The sequence below is a fragment of the Drosophila rhopaloa genome, unplaced genomic scaffold, assembly GCF_018152115.1.
Source record: "Drosophila rhopaloa isolate 14029-0021.01 unplaced genomic scaffold, ASM1815211v1 contig_172, whole genome shotgun sequence".
NCBI classification, from domain to species: domain Eukaryota; kingdom Metazoa; phylum Arthropoda; class Insecta; order Diptera; family Drosophilidae; genus Drosophila; species Drosophila rhopaloa.
This window is the reverse complement of record NW_025335053.1, coordinates 125,766-144,711: the sequence shown is the minus strand read 5'-3', so window position 1 is coordinate 144,711 and position 18,946 is coordinate 125,766. Positions and strand designations below refer to the sequence as shown.

General features: G+C 36.1%; 1 protein-coding gene across 2 annotated transcripts in view; it reads right to left on the bottom strand.

The window, feature by feature from the left end:
• The window catches only part of LOC108042233 (protein CEPU-1), a 288,251-nt gene extending 271,493 nt beyond the window's left edge, over window positions 1–16,758 (bottom strand). The window contains exons 1-3 of one of the 2 annotated variants that reach the window (XM_044458803.1): window positions 16,632–16,758; window positions 16,371–16,579; window positions 15,789–15,905 (exon numbers count right to left, since the gene is read on the bottom strand). In XM_044458803.1, coding sequence (XP_044314738.1) covers window positions 15,789–15,905; window positions 16,371–16,579; window positions 16,632–16,671 — 366 coding nt within the window. In that variant the 5' untranslated portion in view covers window positions 16,672–16,758. The remainder of the gene's footprint in view (window positions 1–15,788; window positions 15,906–16,370; window positions 16,580–16,631) is intronic. The other variant, XM_044458804.1, reaches the window with a different exon arrangement.
• Window positions 16,759–18,946: the final 2,188 nt, after the last annotated feature.

Below are 18,946 nucleotides of genomic sequence, written 5' to 3'. Positions count from 1 at the left end.
AGCAAGGGGGAGCAAGAACGCGCTCTCTCGGTCGCTACGTTTAAGAATTCGCCCAAGTTGGGGTTAATGTGCCGCGCTTGATCAGAGTTTGCATTATTTTCGGTTGCTTTAAAAGAGAAGTACGCGATATTTCTTGTACTGAGAGCAGTCTCTCGTCTTGCTCACGTTGACGTTGTGTGCGAACGTCGTTCACTCATTGTATTCGTGGTAAAGTTATTTAGAGTTTTCAGTGTTAATTTTTATTTTAATTAAATTACCAATCAATATAAACATTCGCGATTTCATCGCAGAAAGCGTATTTTCGAGTTATAGTAGATTTATTAAAACGATCACTGCTCTTTTTATCGAATACTTTCCCGGAGCACAATAAATACACGTCTGCATGCGACGACGGTTTAACGGTTTTTTTTTGGGAAAGTAAAAAAATTTTATTAAAAGTATTGGCCAATGTTTTCTACACATTTTGACCACCTATCTGGCAATTTGTGGATACCACGCAAATAAAATTGTTCGTCTCCCAGACACCCAATTTTCGGCCTCCTCGTAGGAATCAAAGAGCTGCTCAGAAAATGCGTGTCCCATCGATGAAAACAAATGGTAGTCGGAGGGAGCCAAGTCTAGTGAATATGGCGGGTGGGGTAGCTGCTCCCAGCCCAGTGTTTTGATTGTATCCTGAACCAGTTTTGCTTTGTGTGCAGGTGCACTGTCATGAAGCAAAATTACCTTGCAGTGTCTTCTGGCCCAATCTGGTCGTTTCCCGATCAATGCATGGTTCAAATTGATCATTTGTTGTCGGTAGCGATCAGTATTAACGGTTTCACCAGGTTTTAGGAGCTCGTAGTACACCAGACTTTTCTGGTCCCACAAAACACACAGCATTGTCTTCTTGGCGAATCGATCTGGTTTTGCAGTCGATGTAGATGGTTGTCCCGGATTAGGATTTAGGATTCTTAAAATAAATTAATTTTTCATCGCCAGTAACAATCCGATGCAAATCCGTCTTTCTTGTGTGTCTTTGAAGCAAAATTTCACAAGTGTTTTTTCGGTTTTTTATCTGTTTTTTTTATTCAATTCATGTGGCACCCATTTTCCACACTTTTGGATCTTTCCCATAGCTTTTTAATGGTTGTTTGTTGTGCAACATTTAAGATTTCTGCCATTTGATTTTGATTCCAATATCGGCGTCCTCAAACTTTTTTGGTGGTCTTCCACGTTCTTCATTTCTTACATCAAAATTATTTCTGAACCGTTAAAACCATCTTTTGCAAGTTGCTAATGAAAGAGCATGATCACCATATGCCTCGGCAAGCATTCGATGCGACTCTGCAGCACCTTTCTTTAAATGAAAACCATTAATGCTTTCCCCAAATCATCACTTTCTGGTACAAAATTCGACATTTTTATCACGATGAAAATATATGATGTTGTCTGTTTAATGACTTCATGTATACTAAATATGTTTCACAGATGTCATAGCAAACAAAAAAATAAATAAAGGCTCGTTCACAACAAATGTTCCCTAACGAGACATTTGTATCTTGACGCTCACTTCATACCTGGCATATGTCCCATCTCAGATAGTGTTTCATTGCCTCTGGAAAATAGATAAGGTGTCTAGCATTGCACAATGGGCAAAAAGTCAGAAATTTACGCATAAAGTCTAATTTTAAAATTTGGCGTAAGAATGTAAAATGTTAATGTAGAATTTCGAATTTTTTTAATTAAGCTACGCCTTCAACCCCTTTTCCCACAACCAATAAAAAAAACAAAGATTTTTAAGGTTATGTTGTAAAATTTTATTTATAGATATGTCTCTTTTTCTTAATCATCTAGTATTATATAATATATAAATTTTCATCAGAATCGTCGCCAGAGTCCGAATCCACATTTTCCAGTTGTGAAATTATTTTGCAGTTCGGAACAGAAAGAGGTTTTAGAAGATTTATAACTTCTTGCTTCTGAAGAATTTTCTCCTAAACATCGAACCGAAACTAAGGAGGAGTTCATTATTTGCCAGGCATGAACAAGTTTTTTATGGACCGGTAATCTGTTATCTGCTAATGTATAACAGAAATGTATTTTCACAAAAAACATTAAACATCAACAGAATGCTCGCATGAAATTGTTACTAAAATTACGTAGAAAAAGCTTGTAATTGTTGAAAACATTCCATAATCCAAAACTGCTCGTCTAGCTGTGTTTCCATCATTACTATTCCCACTTCCATTTTGTTTGGGAATGCTTATATGTCGACCCATTTTTGTCCACATCATTTCACGAATTTCTTTTTTCCTGTTTTCCTGCCTCTCTGTTGTACTCTGACACATTTTAATGCATTAAGCAAATCATCCTATCTAGCCCTCTTCGCTAAAACAAAAGCCGCATGTAATAAGTGAATCTATTTCTGATGAAAGATCGTTTGCTAACTTTCGTTTCAAACGTATTCCAGCCTGTTCATAACTTAGTTTTGGCCTTCCCATTTAAGATGGAGCTGGATCCGTAAGCTGTTGCTCAATGGTTATAATAATTGTCTGCGAAAGCCATGCTGACTGCTGAACCTTAAATCTAGACAACATTCGGTTGCATTTAGGCAAATATTTTTTGATGTGGGAAATAAATGTGTTAACTTTTTCCTCGATTTCGTTAACTTGTGACTTGCTGACTGCATTCACATTACATTTTTTTAAAATCCACTTCTTTAAGGCAAAAGCGTCGCGTCCATTGCTCTCCCAAAATCTCCAGCAATGTTAAGCGGCGAAACTCATATTCGGCCGCAACATGTCATTTTTTTCGAAAAGGGGCAAAAACGGGCAAAGGAAATTATTAACACCCTAATCTATATATTTTTACGAAGAACATACCAGTTTTAGTTGCTCACGGGAGGGCGCGGAAAAAAAGTTACACTTCACGGAACACAGCTATAATTGTTAAATTTTAGTTATAACAAGAAAGGAAAGCTAACTTCGGGCGGAGCCGAAGTTGATATACCCTTGCAGAATACTCTGAAAATTATATTCTCCAAAATTATTCATATGATGCGTTCTTAATACTCATAAAAAATCCCAACTTCCTAACTTTACAAACACCAAAGTTATGGCACTTCCGATCAATCAGTTATATGGCAGCTATAAGATATAGTCGGCCGATCCTTATGAAATTGGTAGGTCGGATTGATTGGCCAAATATAAAACCCATAGAAAATTCCAACTTCCTAACTTTACAAACACCAAAGTTATGGCACTTCCGATCAATCAGTTATATGGCAGCTATAAGATATAGTCGGCCGATCCTTATGGAATTTGGTAGGTCGGATTGATTGGCCAAATATAAAACCCATAGAAAATTCCAACTTCCTAACTTTACAAACACCAAAGTTATGGCATTTCCGATCAATCAGTTATATGGCAGCTATAGGATATAGTCGGCCGATCCCGGCCGTTCCGACATATATACTGCGTGCAAAGGAAAGAAGGGTGTATGCAAAGTTTGAACTCAATAGCTTTAAAACTGAGAGACTAGTTTGCGTAGAAACAGACAGACGGACAGACGGACAGACGGACATGGCTATATCAACTCAGGAGGTGATCCTGATCAAGAAGGAAGATGTCTCCTTCACTGCGTTGCACACTTTTGACCAAAATTATAATACCCTCTGCAAGGGTATAAAAATACACGAACAACAATTGAACAGACACAACAAAACACATAGAACATCTAGAAACTACCACGCAAAGTTTAATACCTGTACGATTATTTTCCATATTTACAAATTGTTTTTACTTTTACTAAAAAGCCACAACATAGATGCAATGTTTATAAATTTTCACGGTTGCATTTTGATAAATCAAGCTAGCAATCAATCAGCTGACTTTGTTTGCGCGGGAAATTCAAATCTCGGCTTTTAAAAATTTTGTTATCCAGAGTATGCCTAATTGGAAAATACATTCAATTTTGTATATTAAAATAAAACAACTTTAACTTTATACACAAATTTCTGACTTTTTGTCCATAGTGCATTGTCTGACTTTTTATATACAATGCCTACTTATCATATCATGTTCAGTTGGTTCTAGTAAGGTCCTTAAATTTTTCATTTTATTTTAAAAATACTTGGTCAAGATACATATAACAATCTTAAAATGTTTTGCCTAGGAATAGAGAGGAAATCAGCGCACCAATTGGCACTGTCTCAAGCTCAAAACTATGAAACTTCGCTGTAATCATAAAAGTCTATATATTCTAAGTCTATAAATGGTGATTTAAGCCACTATTATATTTTCCCTAATCATGTCACAAAATGTTTTTCTTTAATATCATAAATATTCTGAAAAACTCATATTTCCCTCAGAGAGTAAAAAATTAAGTACATTTAATTGATTTTTGGATAAAAGATACATTATTGAGAAAAACTTTTCTAAACACGCTGTTATTAACCAATTTGTCGAGGATGTCATCAATTAGTGATAGCGGATAGTTACGTGTTACATGTCTACGCACAATGACTTCAGTACGCGTTGTTAAAAGATTATATTCAATAACAGTTGCATAAAACTGTTTAAATCGACATGTTTCCTATAATTGTAATCAGCAGAATAATCTTCCATATAGTTAATTTTAAAATCTTATTGATTTTGCGGTAACAAAAAAACATATCTCGCAATCTTAAAGTGCCAAAACGCTTTCTGTGCTAATAACACTTTTTCAAAGCCTTGAAATAATCGAACAACCCCTAGTGCTGACGTGCTTGGCAGACCAGATCGCCATCTTCGAAGCATCGCCGTAAGAAAACCAACCGCTCTCTCAGCTTTGCTCTCCAGCAGTAGGCAAAAATGCACAGCTGCGGTACATCGATAAACTTTCGCCATACATTACAAAAAATCCCCTCTAGAGGGCTTACCCAAATTTAAGAGCTCCGATCGACACGACTACCCCGATAAGAAACTCTTCAGGATACTGGGCCCGAAGCGACGTTGACAGAGCTTAAACATTTACTTCACATCTACAAAGTGTTTTCCAGCCAAATCCTGCCACAAATTCATTTGTCCTGCCGCCAATGCAGCCCGAAACTACATCTTTCATTAGGGAACTGAAACCAAACAAGGCTCCCGGCGGTGACTTACTAACCACAAAAATACTAATCGAAAAGGTCATTTCTAGACTCTTCAATGAGATCATTAGTCTGGGCTTCTTTTCAAAGAAGTGGAAAAAAATCTATCATCATAATGATACTGAAGCCCGGAAAAGACCATACAATTCCGTCATCGTACAGACCTATAAGCCTACTGTCTGCTTTGTTTAAATTGTTCAAAAAATTACTTCTAACGCGCATTAGACCATTTCTAAAAGATGTCATCATCACACCTATTTTGGTTCCAAAGAAACCATGGAACCATCAATCAAGTAAACAGAATAAATAAGAAATACGCTCAGCTTTCGAGCATCGATAATATTGTAGCACTATATTCCTCGATGTATCACAAGCCTTCGACCGAGTCTGGCCTCATGGTTTCATGCATAAAATCGAAATGCATTTGCCGATCTATACCCACAAGCTTCTTTAGCCCTTTTCAGTGAGATGCAAAGCAGCAACATCGGACAAAAACATGATACTGCGATCATCTTGCTGTAGTGGGGAGGTTGCTATCTGAATGACGTATCAAACTAAACGAGCTAATGTGTAAACACGTAACGTTTACTCTTAATAGACAAACATGCCATCCGCTTTCTTTGAACAGTATGCAGATCTCCCAAGCCAACGAAGTAACATTCTCGACAGGCGATTAATCTGCGAAGACACATCGAATAAAAGAAACTAAAAGAAAGCGGGCTCCACTGGATTATTAGCGCTCGATCACCTCTATGCCTGGACTACAAGATCGTGCTCTACAACTCAACTCTTAAGCCCATCTGGACATAAGGCTCCCAGCTGTGGGGATCACAATCAAAAATCCTGATAACTATAACTGGGGCACCATAGTATTCGCAACGAAAACATTCACAGAGACCTTGGCATCCTGGAGATGGGTTATCCCTGATTCGTCGCTTTAGCTCAGTTTCTGAGGAATGAGAACCGTTTCCATTAAGAAAGCAAAACGTCTCCGTTATTCAGGAATATAGGGATCTGCCTCATATGATAGAGGTCCTTCCGGCTCAAGGTTCTCCAAGCTAGTGCTTATCTCATCACGCTAAAGCGACACCAATCTTTACGTGTACTCAAAGGGCTAGAGTCCTTTAGCAGATGGAAGAAGCTTGAATGATGTTCTTTATCTGATTCAGATATTAAATAAGTTTTTAGTCCGGACAATCGGCTAATTTAAGCCGATCCAAAGCCCACGCCATTTATGAAATTTTATTCGGAAACAATAAAATTCGCGATTTAAAATTAAAAAATGTTTTTTTCGGAGCCAATTGTGTACCTTTTCTGGCAACACGAGTACTTCGACAACTGGCAGTATCATAGATCACGAAAGCTATATGTATGTTAATCGCGGCATAGAAGGAGAAAATTGCATTTAAGAAAATCGACTAGGTTTTGGATTAGAACTACACTATGCTATGTTCGAGATGAATTGGGTGGCCTTTTAGAAACAAATCATGGACCGTAAACCAAGGACTACCCCAAGGACATGAAAGCTATCTTCTTAAAACTTTTCCCAAAATTGTATTTCTATTGCAGATAGCATATAAGTCGGAACGAGCCGAATCCGAACAATCGGAAAAAAAGTTTAAAAAGTATAACTTTGTTGTTATACCCGTTACTCGTAGAGTAAAAGGGTATATTGCATTCGTGCAAAAGTATGTAACAGGTAGAAGGAAGCGTTTCCGACCCTATAAAGTATATATATTCTTGTTTAGGATCACTAGCCGAGTCGATCTAGCCATGTCCGTCTGTCTGTCCGTCTGTCTGTCCGTCTGTCTGTCCGTCTGTCTGTCCGTCTGTCTGTCCGTCTGTCTGTCCGTCTGTCTGTCTGTCCGTATGAACGCTGAGATCTCAGAAACTATAAAAGCTAGAAGATTGGCATTTTGCATGTAGATTTTAGGAGTTCCTACGCAGCGCAAGTTTATTTCAAAATGGTGACCCCCCCTTTGGCCCCCCACAAGCTATAAGTTGTGGCCACAGTTTTGATGTTATTATTAAAATTTTTATTTAATTGTTAAATTAAAATCGGACATCTATATCATAAAGCTTTCATACGAAAATCGAAAAATTAAAATAAATGAAATTAAAAACCAATTATTATTTAATCTGTTTTTCTATTTATCAAAATATTCCTTTGAGATATAGTAATTTATATATTTTTGACAAAACTAAAAGCGTAATATTGCTATAGTAAATAATTACTATATCTGAAAGGAATATATTTTTTTTAAGTATGAAAAAAAACATCGTTGCAAATTTGCACAGAAGAGTTTGAAACATAAAATCATTTTATAAATGTATTTATTTAATTAAAACATCTAGTACTTTTAAAGTCCTTAAAAACACGTTGCAAATCAAGTTGAAAAAAAATTATTTTAAGCAAAATACTTTTTTTTTTTAGTTTTTTATACCCTTACAGGGGGTATTATAATTTTGGTCAGAAGTTTGTAAAGCAGTGAAGGAGACGTTTCCGACCCTATAAAGTACATATATTCTTGATCAGGATCAATAGGAGAGTCGATATAACCGTGTCCGTCTGTCCGCCCGTCTGTCCGTCTGTTTCAAAACCGTTTGCGAGCTCAGTTTAAAAGCTAGCGAACTGAAACTTTCACTGCGTTACAAACTTCTGACCAAAATTTTAATACCCTCTGCAAGGGTATAACAATAAAGCTTTTTCGATTTTGTATATGATAAGAAGGGCGATCCGTGGTATACAAATTTTGAGAATGCGCCTTAGAATTAAGTCGATTAGGTCGCCGGCCTGTTTTGAGTTGTTATTAAATTTGGCGAGACTGGCAGAGATTATTTGAGAGTTGTAAGGGTATGCAGATAACAGACGTATTTTAATTTTTGTTCGGATTCATGTTGAGTAATCTCCTTATTTTAGTTTTCCATAATAAGAAACATACATATTTAATCATAATCAAAGAAAAACTCTTTCTTTGTCAATAGAATAAAACGCTTCTGCTAGAGATATTGTTCCCAACCTCGACAACCATTTCCTACAAAATTGTTTAACCTTATTGTAAAAAGTACACAACACTACCTCTAAAATAATGGTACATTTGTATTTTTGCCGCTAAAGCCTAGTACTCAGATCGTCAAACGAGTTCGATAGCGTAAAAACTTTAATCTTTCCAGTGTGACCAAAATTTCGAGAGTTCATCAGAATTAAGCGTGCTACTTGGTACTGTCAATCAGCTGGGTTTGTTGACAAGCAGTTAAAATTCAAATATCGTATTTACGGCAAAGAGACTTTAAAAGATATTATCAACTACCTTGCCAAGACAAGTCTGCCGCTGTACAAAGAAATAAAAAAACAATTCAATTTAAATTTAACAGTTGTTTTTTTAATCTAAGGATAATTATTTGCTAATTTAAAGTTCATATTATTATTTTTCGTGTGTTTTTTGTGTTTTTTCGTAAATTTTTGACCTAAGAAACACTTTGCTCTGACAAGAGGCACCCCAGATAGTATTAATGTTATTTTGTCCTCACATGTAAACTCCTGCAATCGACTTTTGCAGGTTTTTTGATTTACTCTATTTTTTAAAATGTTCAGTGAGAAATTAAAATTTGAATTTAAATTAAATTTTTGTTCTTTTCGCTAGTGTTCACCCAAAGTTCATTTTAGCAGACTGACAAGGCTATGAAATTGTCTGGTATTTTTTCGTCGATCTGAGTATCGAGGTAAAAAAAAACCTGTCGAAAAGTGAAAACCAGCTGTTTGCGTCCCACTCTCTCTCATGACTAGCGGACAGATTTCGTCGATTTGAGTACTAAGCTTAAGCATTGTTGTTAAGCAAGAAAGAAAAGCTAACTTCGGGCGGAGCCGAAGTTGAAATACCCTTGCAAAATATTCTGTAAATTATATTCTCCAAAATTATTCATATGATGCATTCTTAACACTCATAAAAATCCCAACTTCCTAACTTTAAAAACACCAAAGTTATGGCATTTCCAATCGTTCAGTTATATGGCAGCTATAGAATATAGTCGACCGATCCTTATGAAATTTGGTAGGTCGGATTAATTGGCCAAATATAAAACCCATAGAAAATCTCGACTTCCTAACTTTACAAACACCAAAGTTATGGCATTTCCGTTCAATCAGTTATATGGCAGCTATAGGATATAGTCGGCCGAGCCCGGCCGTTCCGACATATATACTGCGTGCAAAGGAAAGAAGGGTGTATGCATTCGATATCTTTAAAACTGAAAGACTAGTTCGCGTAGAAACAGACCCTCTGCAAGGGTATAAAAATCAACACCCACCCTAATGACAAGGCCAAAATCGGGATAAAATGAGCTCGATTTTTCGGTTTTTTAATCAAAAACCTGGGAAACAGTGGGCCGATGCTGCATACCTCGTTGAATTCGTTACAAAATTTCCAACAATGTGTCATTTACAGAATAAAAATATCATTTGAAAAAAATGTTGGAAAAAAATCATGAGCCCCACCCTTCTGACATCGCCACAATGCGAAGAAAATTACCTCGATTTTTGGTATTTTAATCAAAACCCTTGAATATAGTGGTGAATTTTCAAATGGCATACCTCGTTCAATTCGTTACAAAATTTCCAACGAAGTGGCAATAATAAATATAAAATATCATTTAAAAAATTTTTTCGAAAAAAAACCATGACCCTCATCATTATGACGAGGCCCAAATCCTGCTGAAATTACGTCGATTTTTTGGTTTTTTAATCAAAACCCTGGGAAATAGTGGGCCAATGGGCATACTTCGATGAATTCGTTACAAAATATCCAACATAGTGGCATTTACAGAACAAATATATCATTTGAAAAAATTTTTGAAAAAAAACTTGTGACCCCCACCCTTCTGACAACGCCAAAATCCGAAGAAAATCAGCTCGATTTTCTGTACTTTGATATAAACCCTTGGATATGGTGGTGAATGTTCGAATATCATACCACGTTGATTTCGTCACAAAATTTCCAACGAAGTGGCAATAATAAATATAAAATATCATTTGAAAAATTTTTTCGAAAAAAAACCATGACCCTCATCATTATGACGAGGCCCAAATCCTGCTGAAATTACGTCGATCTTTTGGTTTTTTAATCAAAACCCTGGGAAATAGTGGGCCAATGGGCATACTTCGATGAATTCCTTACAAAATATCCAACATAGTGGCATTTACAGAACAAATATATCATTTGAAAAAATTTTTGAAAAAAAACTTATGACCCCCACCCTTCTGACAACGCCAAAATCCGAAGAAAATCAGCGCGATTTTCTGTACTTTGATATAAACCCTTGGATATGGTGGTGAATGTTCGAATATCATACCACGTTGAATTCGTCACAAAATTTCGAACAAAGTGTCATTTACAGAAAAAAACAAGAAAGGAAAGCTAACTTCGGGCAGAGCCGAAGTTGATATACCCTTGCAGAATACTCTGTAAATTATATTCTCCAAAATTATTCATATGATGCATTCTTAATACTCATAAAAAATCCCAACTTTCTAACTTTAAAAACACCAAAGTTATGGCATTTCCAATAGTTCAGTTATATGGCAGCTATAGGATATGGTCGGCCGATCCTTATGAAGTTTGGTAGGTCGGATTAATTGGTCAAATATAAAACCCATAGAAAATTAAAACTTCCTAACTTTACAAACACCAAAGTTATGGCATTTCCGATCAATCAGTTATATGGCAGCTATAGGATATAGTCGGCCGATCCCGGCCGTTCCGACATATATACTGCGTGCAAAGGAAAGAAGGGTGTGTGCAAAGTTTCAATTCGATATCTTTAAAACTGAGAGACTAGTTCGTGTAGAAACAGACAGACGGACAGACAGACGGACAGACAGACGGACAGACGGACATGGCTATATCAACTCAGGAGGTGATCCTGATCAAGAATATATATACTTTATAGGGTCGGAGATGTCTCCTTCACTGCGTTGCACACTTTTGACCAAAATTATAATACCCTCTGCAAGGGTATAAATATCACTTGAAAAAATTATAGTGGTAGAATGTTAGAATGGCATACCTCGTTGAATTCTTTACAAAATTTCCAACAAAGTGGCATTTACAAAAAAAATAACATTTAACAAACTTTTTCGAAAAAAAATCATGACCCCCTCCCTTATGACAATGCCAAAATCCGGATAAAATTATCTCGATTTTTCGGCTTTTTAATCAAAACCCTGGGAAATAGTGGCCCGATGTTGCAATGGCATACCTCGTTGAATTCGTTACAAAATTTACAAAAAATTGGCAATTACAGAACAAAAAATATCATTTTGAAAAATTTATGGAAAAAAAATCATGACACTCACCCTAATGACAAGGCCAAAATCCGGATAAAATCAGATCGATTTTTCGGTTTTTTAATCAAAACCCTGGAAATAGTGGCCCGATGTTGCAATGGCATACCTCGTTGAATTCGTTACAAAATTTCTAACAAAGTGGCATTTACAGAAAAAAATGATCATTTGCAAAATTTTGTTTGAAAAAAAATGATGACCCCCACCCTTATGACCAGTCCATTTTTATCACGATGAAAATATATGATGTTGTTTGTTTAATGACTTCATGTATACTAAATATGTTTCACAGATGTCATAGCAAACAAAAAAATAAATAAAGGCTCGTTCACAACAAATGTTCCCTAACGAGACATTTGTATCTTGACGCTCACTTCATACCTGGCATATGTCCCATCTCAGATAGTGTTTCATTGCCTCTGGAAAATAGATAAGGTGTCTAGCATTGCACAATGGGCAAAAAGTCAGAAATTTACGCATAAAGTCTAATTTTAAAATTTGGCATAAGAATGTAAAATGTTAATGTAGAATTTCGAATTTTTTTAATTAAGCTACGCCTTCAACCCCTTCTCCCACAACCAATAAAAAAACCAAAGATTTTTAAGGTTATGTTGTAAAATTTTATTTATAGATATGTCTCTTTTTCTTCATCATCTAGTATTATATAATATATAAATTTTCATCAGAATCGTCGCCAGAGTCCGAATCCACATTTTCCAGTTGTGAAATTATTTTGCAGTTCGGAACAGAAAGAGGTTTTAGAAGATTTATAACTTCTTGCTTCTGAAGCATTTTCTCGTAAACATCGAACCGAAACTAAGGAGGAGTTCATTATTTGCCAGGCATGAACAAGTTTTTTATGGACCGTCGGTGACATAGGATACCAAGGATATCTGTTAATGTATAACAGAAATGTATTTTCACAAAAAACCTCAACAGAATCAACATCAACAGAATGCTCGCATGAAATTGTTACTAAAATTACGTAGAACAAGAAAGGAAAGCTAACTTCGGGCGGAGCCGAAGTTGATATACCCTTGCAGAATACTCTGTAAATTATATTCTCCAAAATTATTCATATGATGCATTCTTAATACTCATCAAAAATCCCAACTTCCTAACTTTAAAAACACCAAAGTTATGGCATTTCCAATCGTTCAGTTATATGGCAGCTATAGAATATAGTCGGCCGATCCTTATGAAATTTAATAGGTTGGATTGATTGGCTAAAAATAAAACCCATAGAAAATCCCAACTTCCTAACTTAACAAACACCAAAGTTATGGCATTTCCGATCGTTCAGTTATATGGCAGCTATAAGATATAGTCGGCCGATTCTCATGAAATTTAATAGGTCAGATTGATTGGCCAAATATAAAACCTATAGAAAATCTCAACTTCCTAACTTTACAAACACCAAAGTTATGGCATTAACGATCGTTCAGTTATATGACAGCTATAGGATATAGTCGTCCGATCCCGGCCGTTCCGACTTATATACTGCGTGCAAAGGAAAGAAGGGTGTGTGCAAAGTTTCAATTCGATATCTTTAAAACTGAGAGACTAGTTCGCGTAGAAACAGACAGACGGACAGACAGACGGACAGACGGACAGACGGACGGACGGACGGACGGACGGACAGACGGACGGACGGACAGACGGACAGACGGACATGGCTATATCAACTCAGGAGGTGATCCTGATCAAGAATATATATACTTTATAGGGTCGGAGATGTCTCCTTCACTGCGTTGCACACTTTTGACCAAAATTATAATACCCTCTGCAAGGGTATAAAAAGCTTGTAATTGTTGAAAACATTCCATAATCCAAAACTGCTCTTCTAGCTGTGTTTCCATCATTACTATTCCCACTTCCATTTTGTTTGGGAATGCTTATATGTCGACCCATTTTTGTCCACATCATTTCACGAATTTCTTTTTTCTGAGACACAAATTCGATTTTGTCAGCCTGTTTAATGTGCCACTTTTGAATTTTAAGTTTGAGATGGTCTGCAAATTGTTTTGACTTGTTGAAGTGATGAATATGGGGGGAAAATGTCGCAGCCGCGAACTTTATTTACATGATGAATGTTGGTATACTGCTGGTTAGTAAGTCCATTTTCCAACAAAAATGACAATGCTTCATCAGGGGTAAGTGGAATTATCACCTGAGATTTCAAAGTTCCAGTTGGCTCTCTGTTGTTCTCTGACACCTTTTAATGCATTAAAATCGTCCTATCTAGTCCTCTTCGCTAAAACAAAAGCCGCATGTAATAAGTGAATCTATTTCTGATGAAAGATCGTTTGCTAACTTTTGTTTCAAACGTATTCCAGCCTGTTCATAACTTAGTTTTGGCCTTCCCATTTTAGATGGAGCTGAATCCGTAAGCTGTTGCTCAATGGTTATAATAATTGTCTGCGAAAGCCATGCTGAGTGCTGAACCTTAAACCTAGACAACATTCGGTTGCATTTAGGCAAATATTTTTTGATGTGTGAAATAAATGTGTTAACTTTTTCCTCGATTTCGTTAACTTGTGACTTGCTAACTGCATTCACATTACATTTTTCTAAAATCCACTTCTTTAAGGCAAAAGCGTCGCGTCCATTGCTCTCCCAAATCTTCAGCAATGTTAAGCGGCGAAACCTCATATTCGGCTGCAACATGTCATTTTTTTCGAAAAGGGGCAAAAACGGGCAAAGGAAATTATTAACGCCCTAATCTATATATTTTTACGAAGAACATACCAGTTTTAGTTGCTCACGGGAGGGCGCGGAAAAAAAGTTACACTTCACGGAACACAGCTACAATTGTGAAATTTTAGTTATAACAAGAAAAGAAAGCTACTTCGGGCGGAGCCGAAGTTGAAATACCCTTGCAAAATATTCTGTAAATTATATTCTCCAAAATTATTCATATGATGCATTCTTAACACTCATAAAAATCCCAACTTCCTAACTTTAACAAGAGAGAACGCTATAGTCGGGTGCCCCGACTATCAGATACCCGTTACTCAGGTAAAGGGAGTGCGAGGGAGATGGAGATAGAAACTTTGATCACGCATAACTTTTTAACGAATGGTCCGATTTGAAAAATTTCTTCTACATTTCGATAGGTATTGATAAACACAATAAAACTGCATTTTTACTTTTCCGAAATATTTAAATTTTTAAAATCGTATTTAAGCGATTGTGGGAGTTAAAGGGGGCGAGGCACCTTTTTGAAACAAACTTGCGCTGCGTAGGAACTCCTAGAATCTGCATGCAAAATGCCAATCTTCTAGCTTTTATAGTTTCCGAGATCTCAGCGTTCATACGGACAGACAGACGGACAGACAGACGGACAGACGGACATGGCTAGTTCGACTCGGCTAGTGATCCTGAACAAGAATTATATATTCTTTATAGGGTCGGAAACGCTTCGTTCTAGCTGTTACATACTTTTGCACGAATACAATATACCCTTTTACTCTACGAGTAACGGGTATAAAAACACCAAAGTTATGGCATTTCCAATCGTTCAGTTATATGGCAGCTATAGAATATAGTCGGCCGATCCTTATGAAATTTGATATGTCGGCCAAAACTAAAACCCATAGAAAATCCCAACTTCCTTACTTAACAAACACCATTATGGCATTTCCGATCGATCAGTTATATGGCGGCTCTAGGATATAGTCGGCCGATCCTTATGAAAATCTCAACTTCCTAACTTTACAAACACCAAAGTTATGGCATTTCCGATCAATCAGTTATATGGCAACTATAGGATAAAGTCGGCCAATCCCGGCCGTTCCAACTTACATATATACTGCGTGCAAAGGAAAGAAGGGTGTGTGAAAAGTTTCAATTCGATATCTTTAAAAGTGAGAGACTAGTTCGCGTAGAAACAGACAGACGGACAGATAGACGGACAGACGGACATGCTTATATCAACTCAGGAGGTGATCCTCATCAAGAATATATATATTTTATAGGGTCGGAGATGTCTCCTTCACTGCGTTGCACACTTTTGACCAATATTATAAATAGCGGCACAAAACACGACAGCCCAAAGGCTGTTTGCAGGCCCGTTGAGAGGGGGGAACAAATAAGAATCGTAAAAGGGCCCATGTCCCGGGGCCCGGAGTGGCTCTCGGCGGCCCTGCCTGATTGGCGTAAGCTGCCAACTCAAATTCATCTAATTGGGACCTAAACTAAAATTCTATGTGTTGATTTTTATTGATCTTTTGAAATTAATTAAGTTAATGATTAAACTGGACGCCACACATTAGTTATATTTCCAACACAATCAGTTTTTAAATATGGCACCGGCTTTAAGCTGTTCATAAAATCGCCTACCTGTAAGGACCAATCACCAGTTTGCTTGTTGTAAATTGAAGTAAATCTCTGATCCGAAGTATATGTGCTTTCAGAAACAGTTAATAGGTGTAAGTCTCTATGGCGTATCCATGATACCTATTTTAAAATATATTGTTATTAAAACCTATTTTTATGTACGAATAAAATAAGTTAAAGATTTTGTGATATGTTTAGGTATGACGTTCTATTATTATTGTATTATTGCATCAAATGCCTTATTGAAGTATTAATAGAGTGAATTTTTTTTAATTGCCTTTAATTGAAAGTAATAATACTGTTAATTTAAATATAAATGCTGAGAAAAGTAGGCAAAACATTCTTAAAAACATTTTAAGATATTAGTCTTATATATACATATATACATGTCTTATAAAATTTCGAAATATATTCCTAATATAGGCCAACAAACGAGTTTTTATTTATATCAAGTAACTTTTTACACAATTAGCACACTTTAGAAAACTCTAAAACGATAAAGTTGCGCCTGGAATAATACACAATGTATTAACGTAGTTTTGGGCCCATGAAATCACAAAATCTATTAAGTTCAGTGCAATGTACCGTTTTATTTCCAAGATTTTTTATGCGACAATTCAAATGTCCTGTTTTTCCAACTAAAGACGTCACATTTTTTGTAGCTGAAGTATCAAAATAAGGACCTCTGCTTGGGGCCCTGTTCATCTTTACAATATACTCTTCACTTAAAAGGTAGTGGTCGGACATTGCCACTTTTTCTTCTGCATTTTTAGGGCAAGCTTCCCTTAAAATTACTAAGAAAGTTATTATTACATTTTTGTAAATAAATCCTTTCTGTATACTTACAAACACAAAGAAATAAACGTAATGTCAAATAAATTTTCATTTTTAATGCGTTTATCTGTCAAACATTATACATAAACTGCACTTAATGTTTTTAGATGCGTATTAAATTTTATGAATAACCATGCGCAAAACGCATGCGCATTTAAGATTCATCATACACAATTCGTAAAAATCCCAAACCTAATTTTTACCCTGTTTTTATTAAAGCCTAGAACTCAGATCGAAAAACTAGCGTAAAAACTTTTATCTTTCCAGTGTGACTGCATTTTTGGGAGTTCATCAGAATTAAGCGTGCTACGGTCGTACTGTTAATACGCTGGGTTTGTTGACAAGCAGTTAAAATTCAAAAAATCGTATTTGCGGGAAAGAGCCTTTAAAAGATATCATCAACTACCTTGGCAAGACAAGTCTGCCGCTGTACAAAGAAATTAAAAAACAATACAATTTAAGTTTAACAGTTGTTTTTTTAATTTACGATAATTATTTGCTAATTTGTAATTCATTGCTGCACTTTTATTGTGTTTTTTCGGACATTTTTAACCTAAGAAACACTTTGCTCTGACTAGAGGCACCACAGATAGTATTAATGTTATTTTGTCCTCACATGTAAACTCCTGCAATCGACTTTTGCTTTTTGATTTTTTCCCTCTATTTTTTTAAATGTTTTCTTATTTTCGCTACGGTTCACTAAAAGTTCATTTCAGGTGGTTGGCAACGCGAAGTAATTTCCTTGTATTTTTTTGTCGATCTGAGTACCGAGGTGAAAAAAGTCTGATGAAAAGTTGTTTGCCTATCGCCGAAAACTGTACGCCAGTCATGAGAGAGAGCCAGAACTTTGGGTGAGCCCTAGCGAAAAGAATACAAAATGTAATCTTTTGGCACTAAACATTTTAAAAAATTTAGTGAAAAAATCATAAAACCCACAAAAGTCGATTGCAGGAGTTTACATGTGAGGAAAAAATAACATTAATACTAAATTAAATTGTATTGTTTTTTAATTTCCTTGTACAGCGGCAGACTTGTCTTGCCAAGGTAGTTGATAATATCTTTTAAAGGCTTTTTCCTGCAAATACGATATTTGAATTTTAACTGCTTGGCAACAAGCCCAGCTGATTAACAGCACGACCGTAGCACGCTTAATTCTGATGAACTCTCAAAATTTTGGTCACACTGGAAAGATTAAAGTTTTACGATCTGACTACTGAGCTTAACCAAGCTTTTGCTCTCTCTCACATTGACGCTCGACAAAAACCGATTTTTTTTAACGAGATCTTGTTGTCTGACAAACCAAATTAAAAAAAAACAAAAAAAAATAGTAAAGCTTTTGGAAGTATTTTTATTCTTTGCCGTGGGTAATATAATTTTGGTCAAAAGTGTGCAACGCAGAGAAGGGGACATCTCTGACCCTATAGTCTTGATCAGGATCGCGTCCTGAGTTGATATAAGCAGGTCCGTCTGCCCATCTGTCTGTTTCTACGCGAACTAGTCTCTGAGTTTTAAAGATATCGAATTGAAACTTTGCACACACCCTTCGTTCCTTTGCACGCAGTATATAAGTCGGAAAGCCGGGATCGGTCGACTATATCTTATAGCCGCCAAACAACTGATTGATCGGAAATGCCATAACTTTGGTGTTTGTAAACTTTGGAAGTTGGGGTTTTTTATAGGTTTTATTTTTGGCCAATCAATTCAACTTACCAAATTTCATAAGGACCGGCCGACTATATCCTATAGCTGCCATATAACTGAACGATTGGAAAAGCCATAACTTTGGTGTTTTTAAAGTTAGGAAGTTGGGAGTTTTTATGAGTATTAAAAATGCAGCATATGAATAATTTTGGAGAATATAATTTACAAAATATATCAACTTCAGCAACTTCGCCCGAAGTAAGCTTTCCTTTCTTGTTATTGTTTCTAACTGCTCAAGGACTTGTTCTGCCATACTTATGGTCTGAAAATTCTTCTTTATAGAAGACAGAAATATGTATGTACATATAATGATCTTTACGGCGAGCTGGAATGTTTTTCTGTTTGAAGAGTATTAGTATCTGAACATTTTGTTTAACCTATTTTAAATTCGCAGGCAACTTCAAATTGACTTTTTAATTTAAGATTAATCAATATGGGAGTATGGGAATATTTTGAAGTAAACACCATAAATCGTATTGCTTTTAAAGTTTGCAATGAGAGAACCCGTTCATAAGTCCCCTCTTCCATAAGCTACACTATTTAAAAAGGTGAGCCTGTATTTATCATTACTAACGGCTTAAGCAGTTCTGAAATCATTACAAGAGGCTTAAGCAGTTCTGAAATCG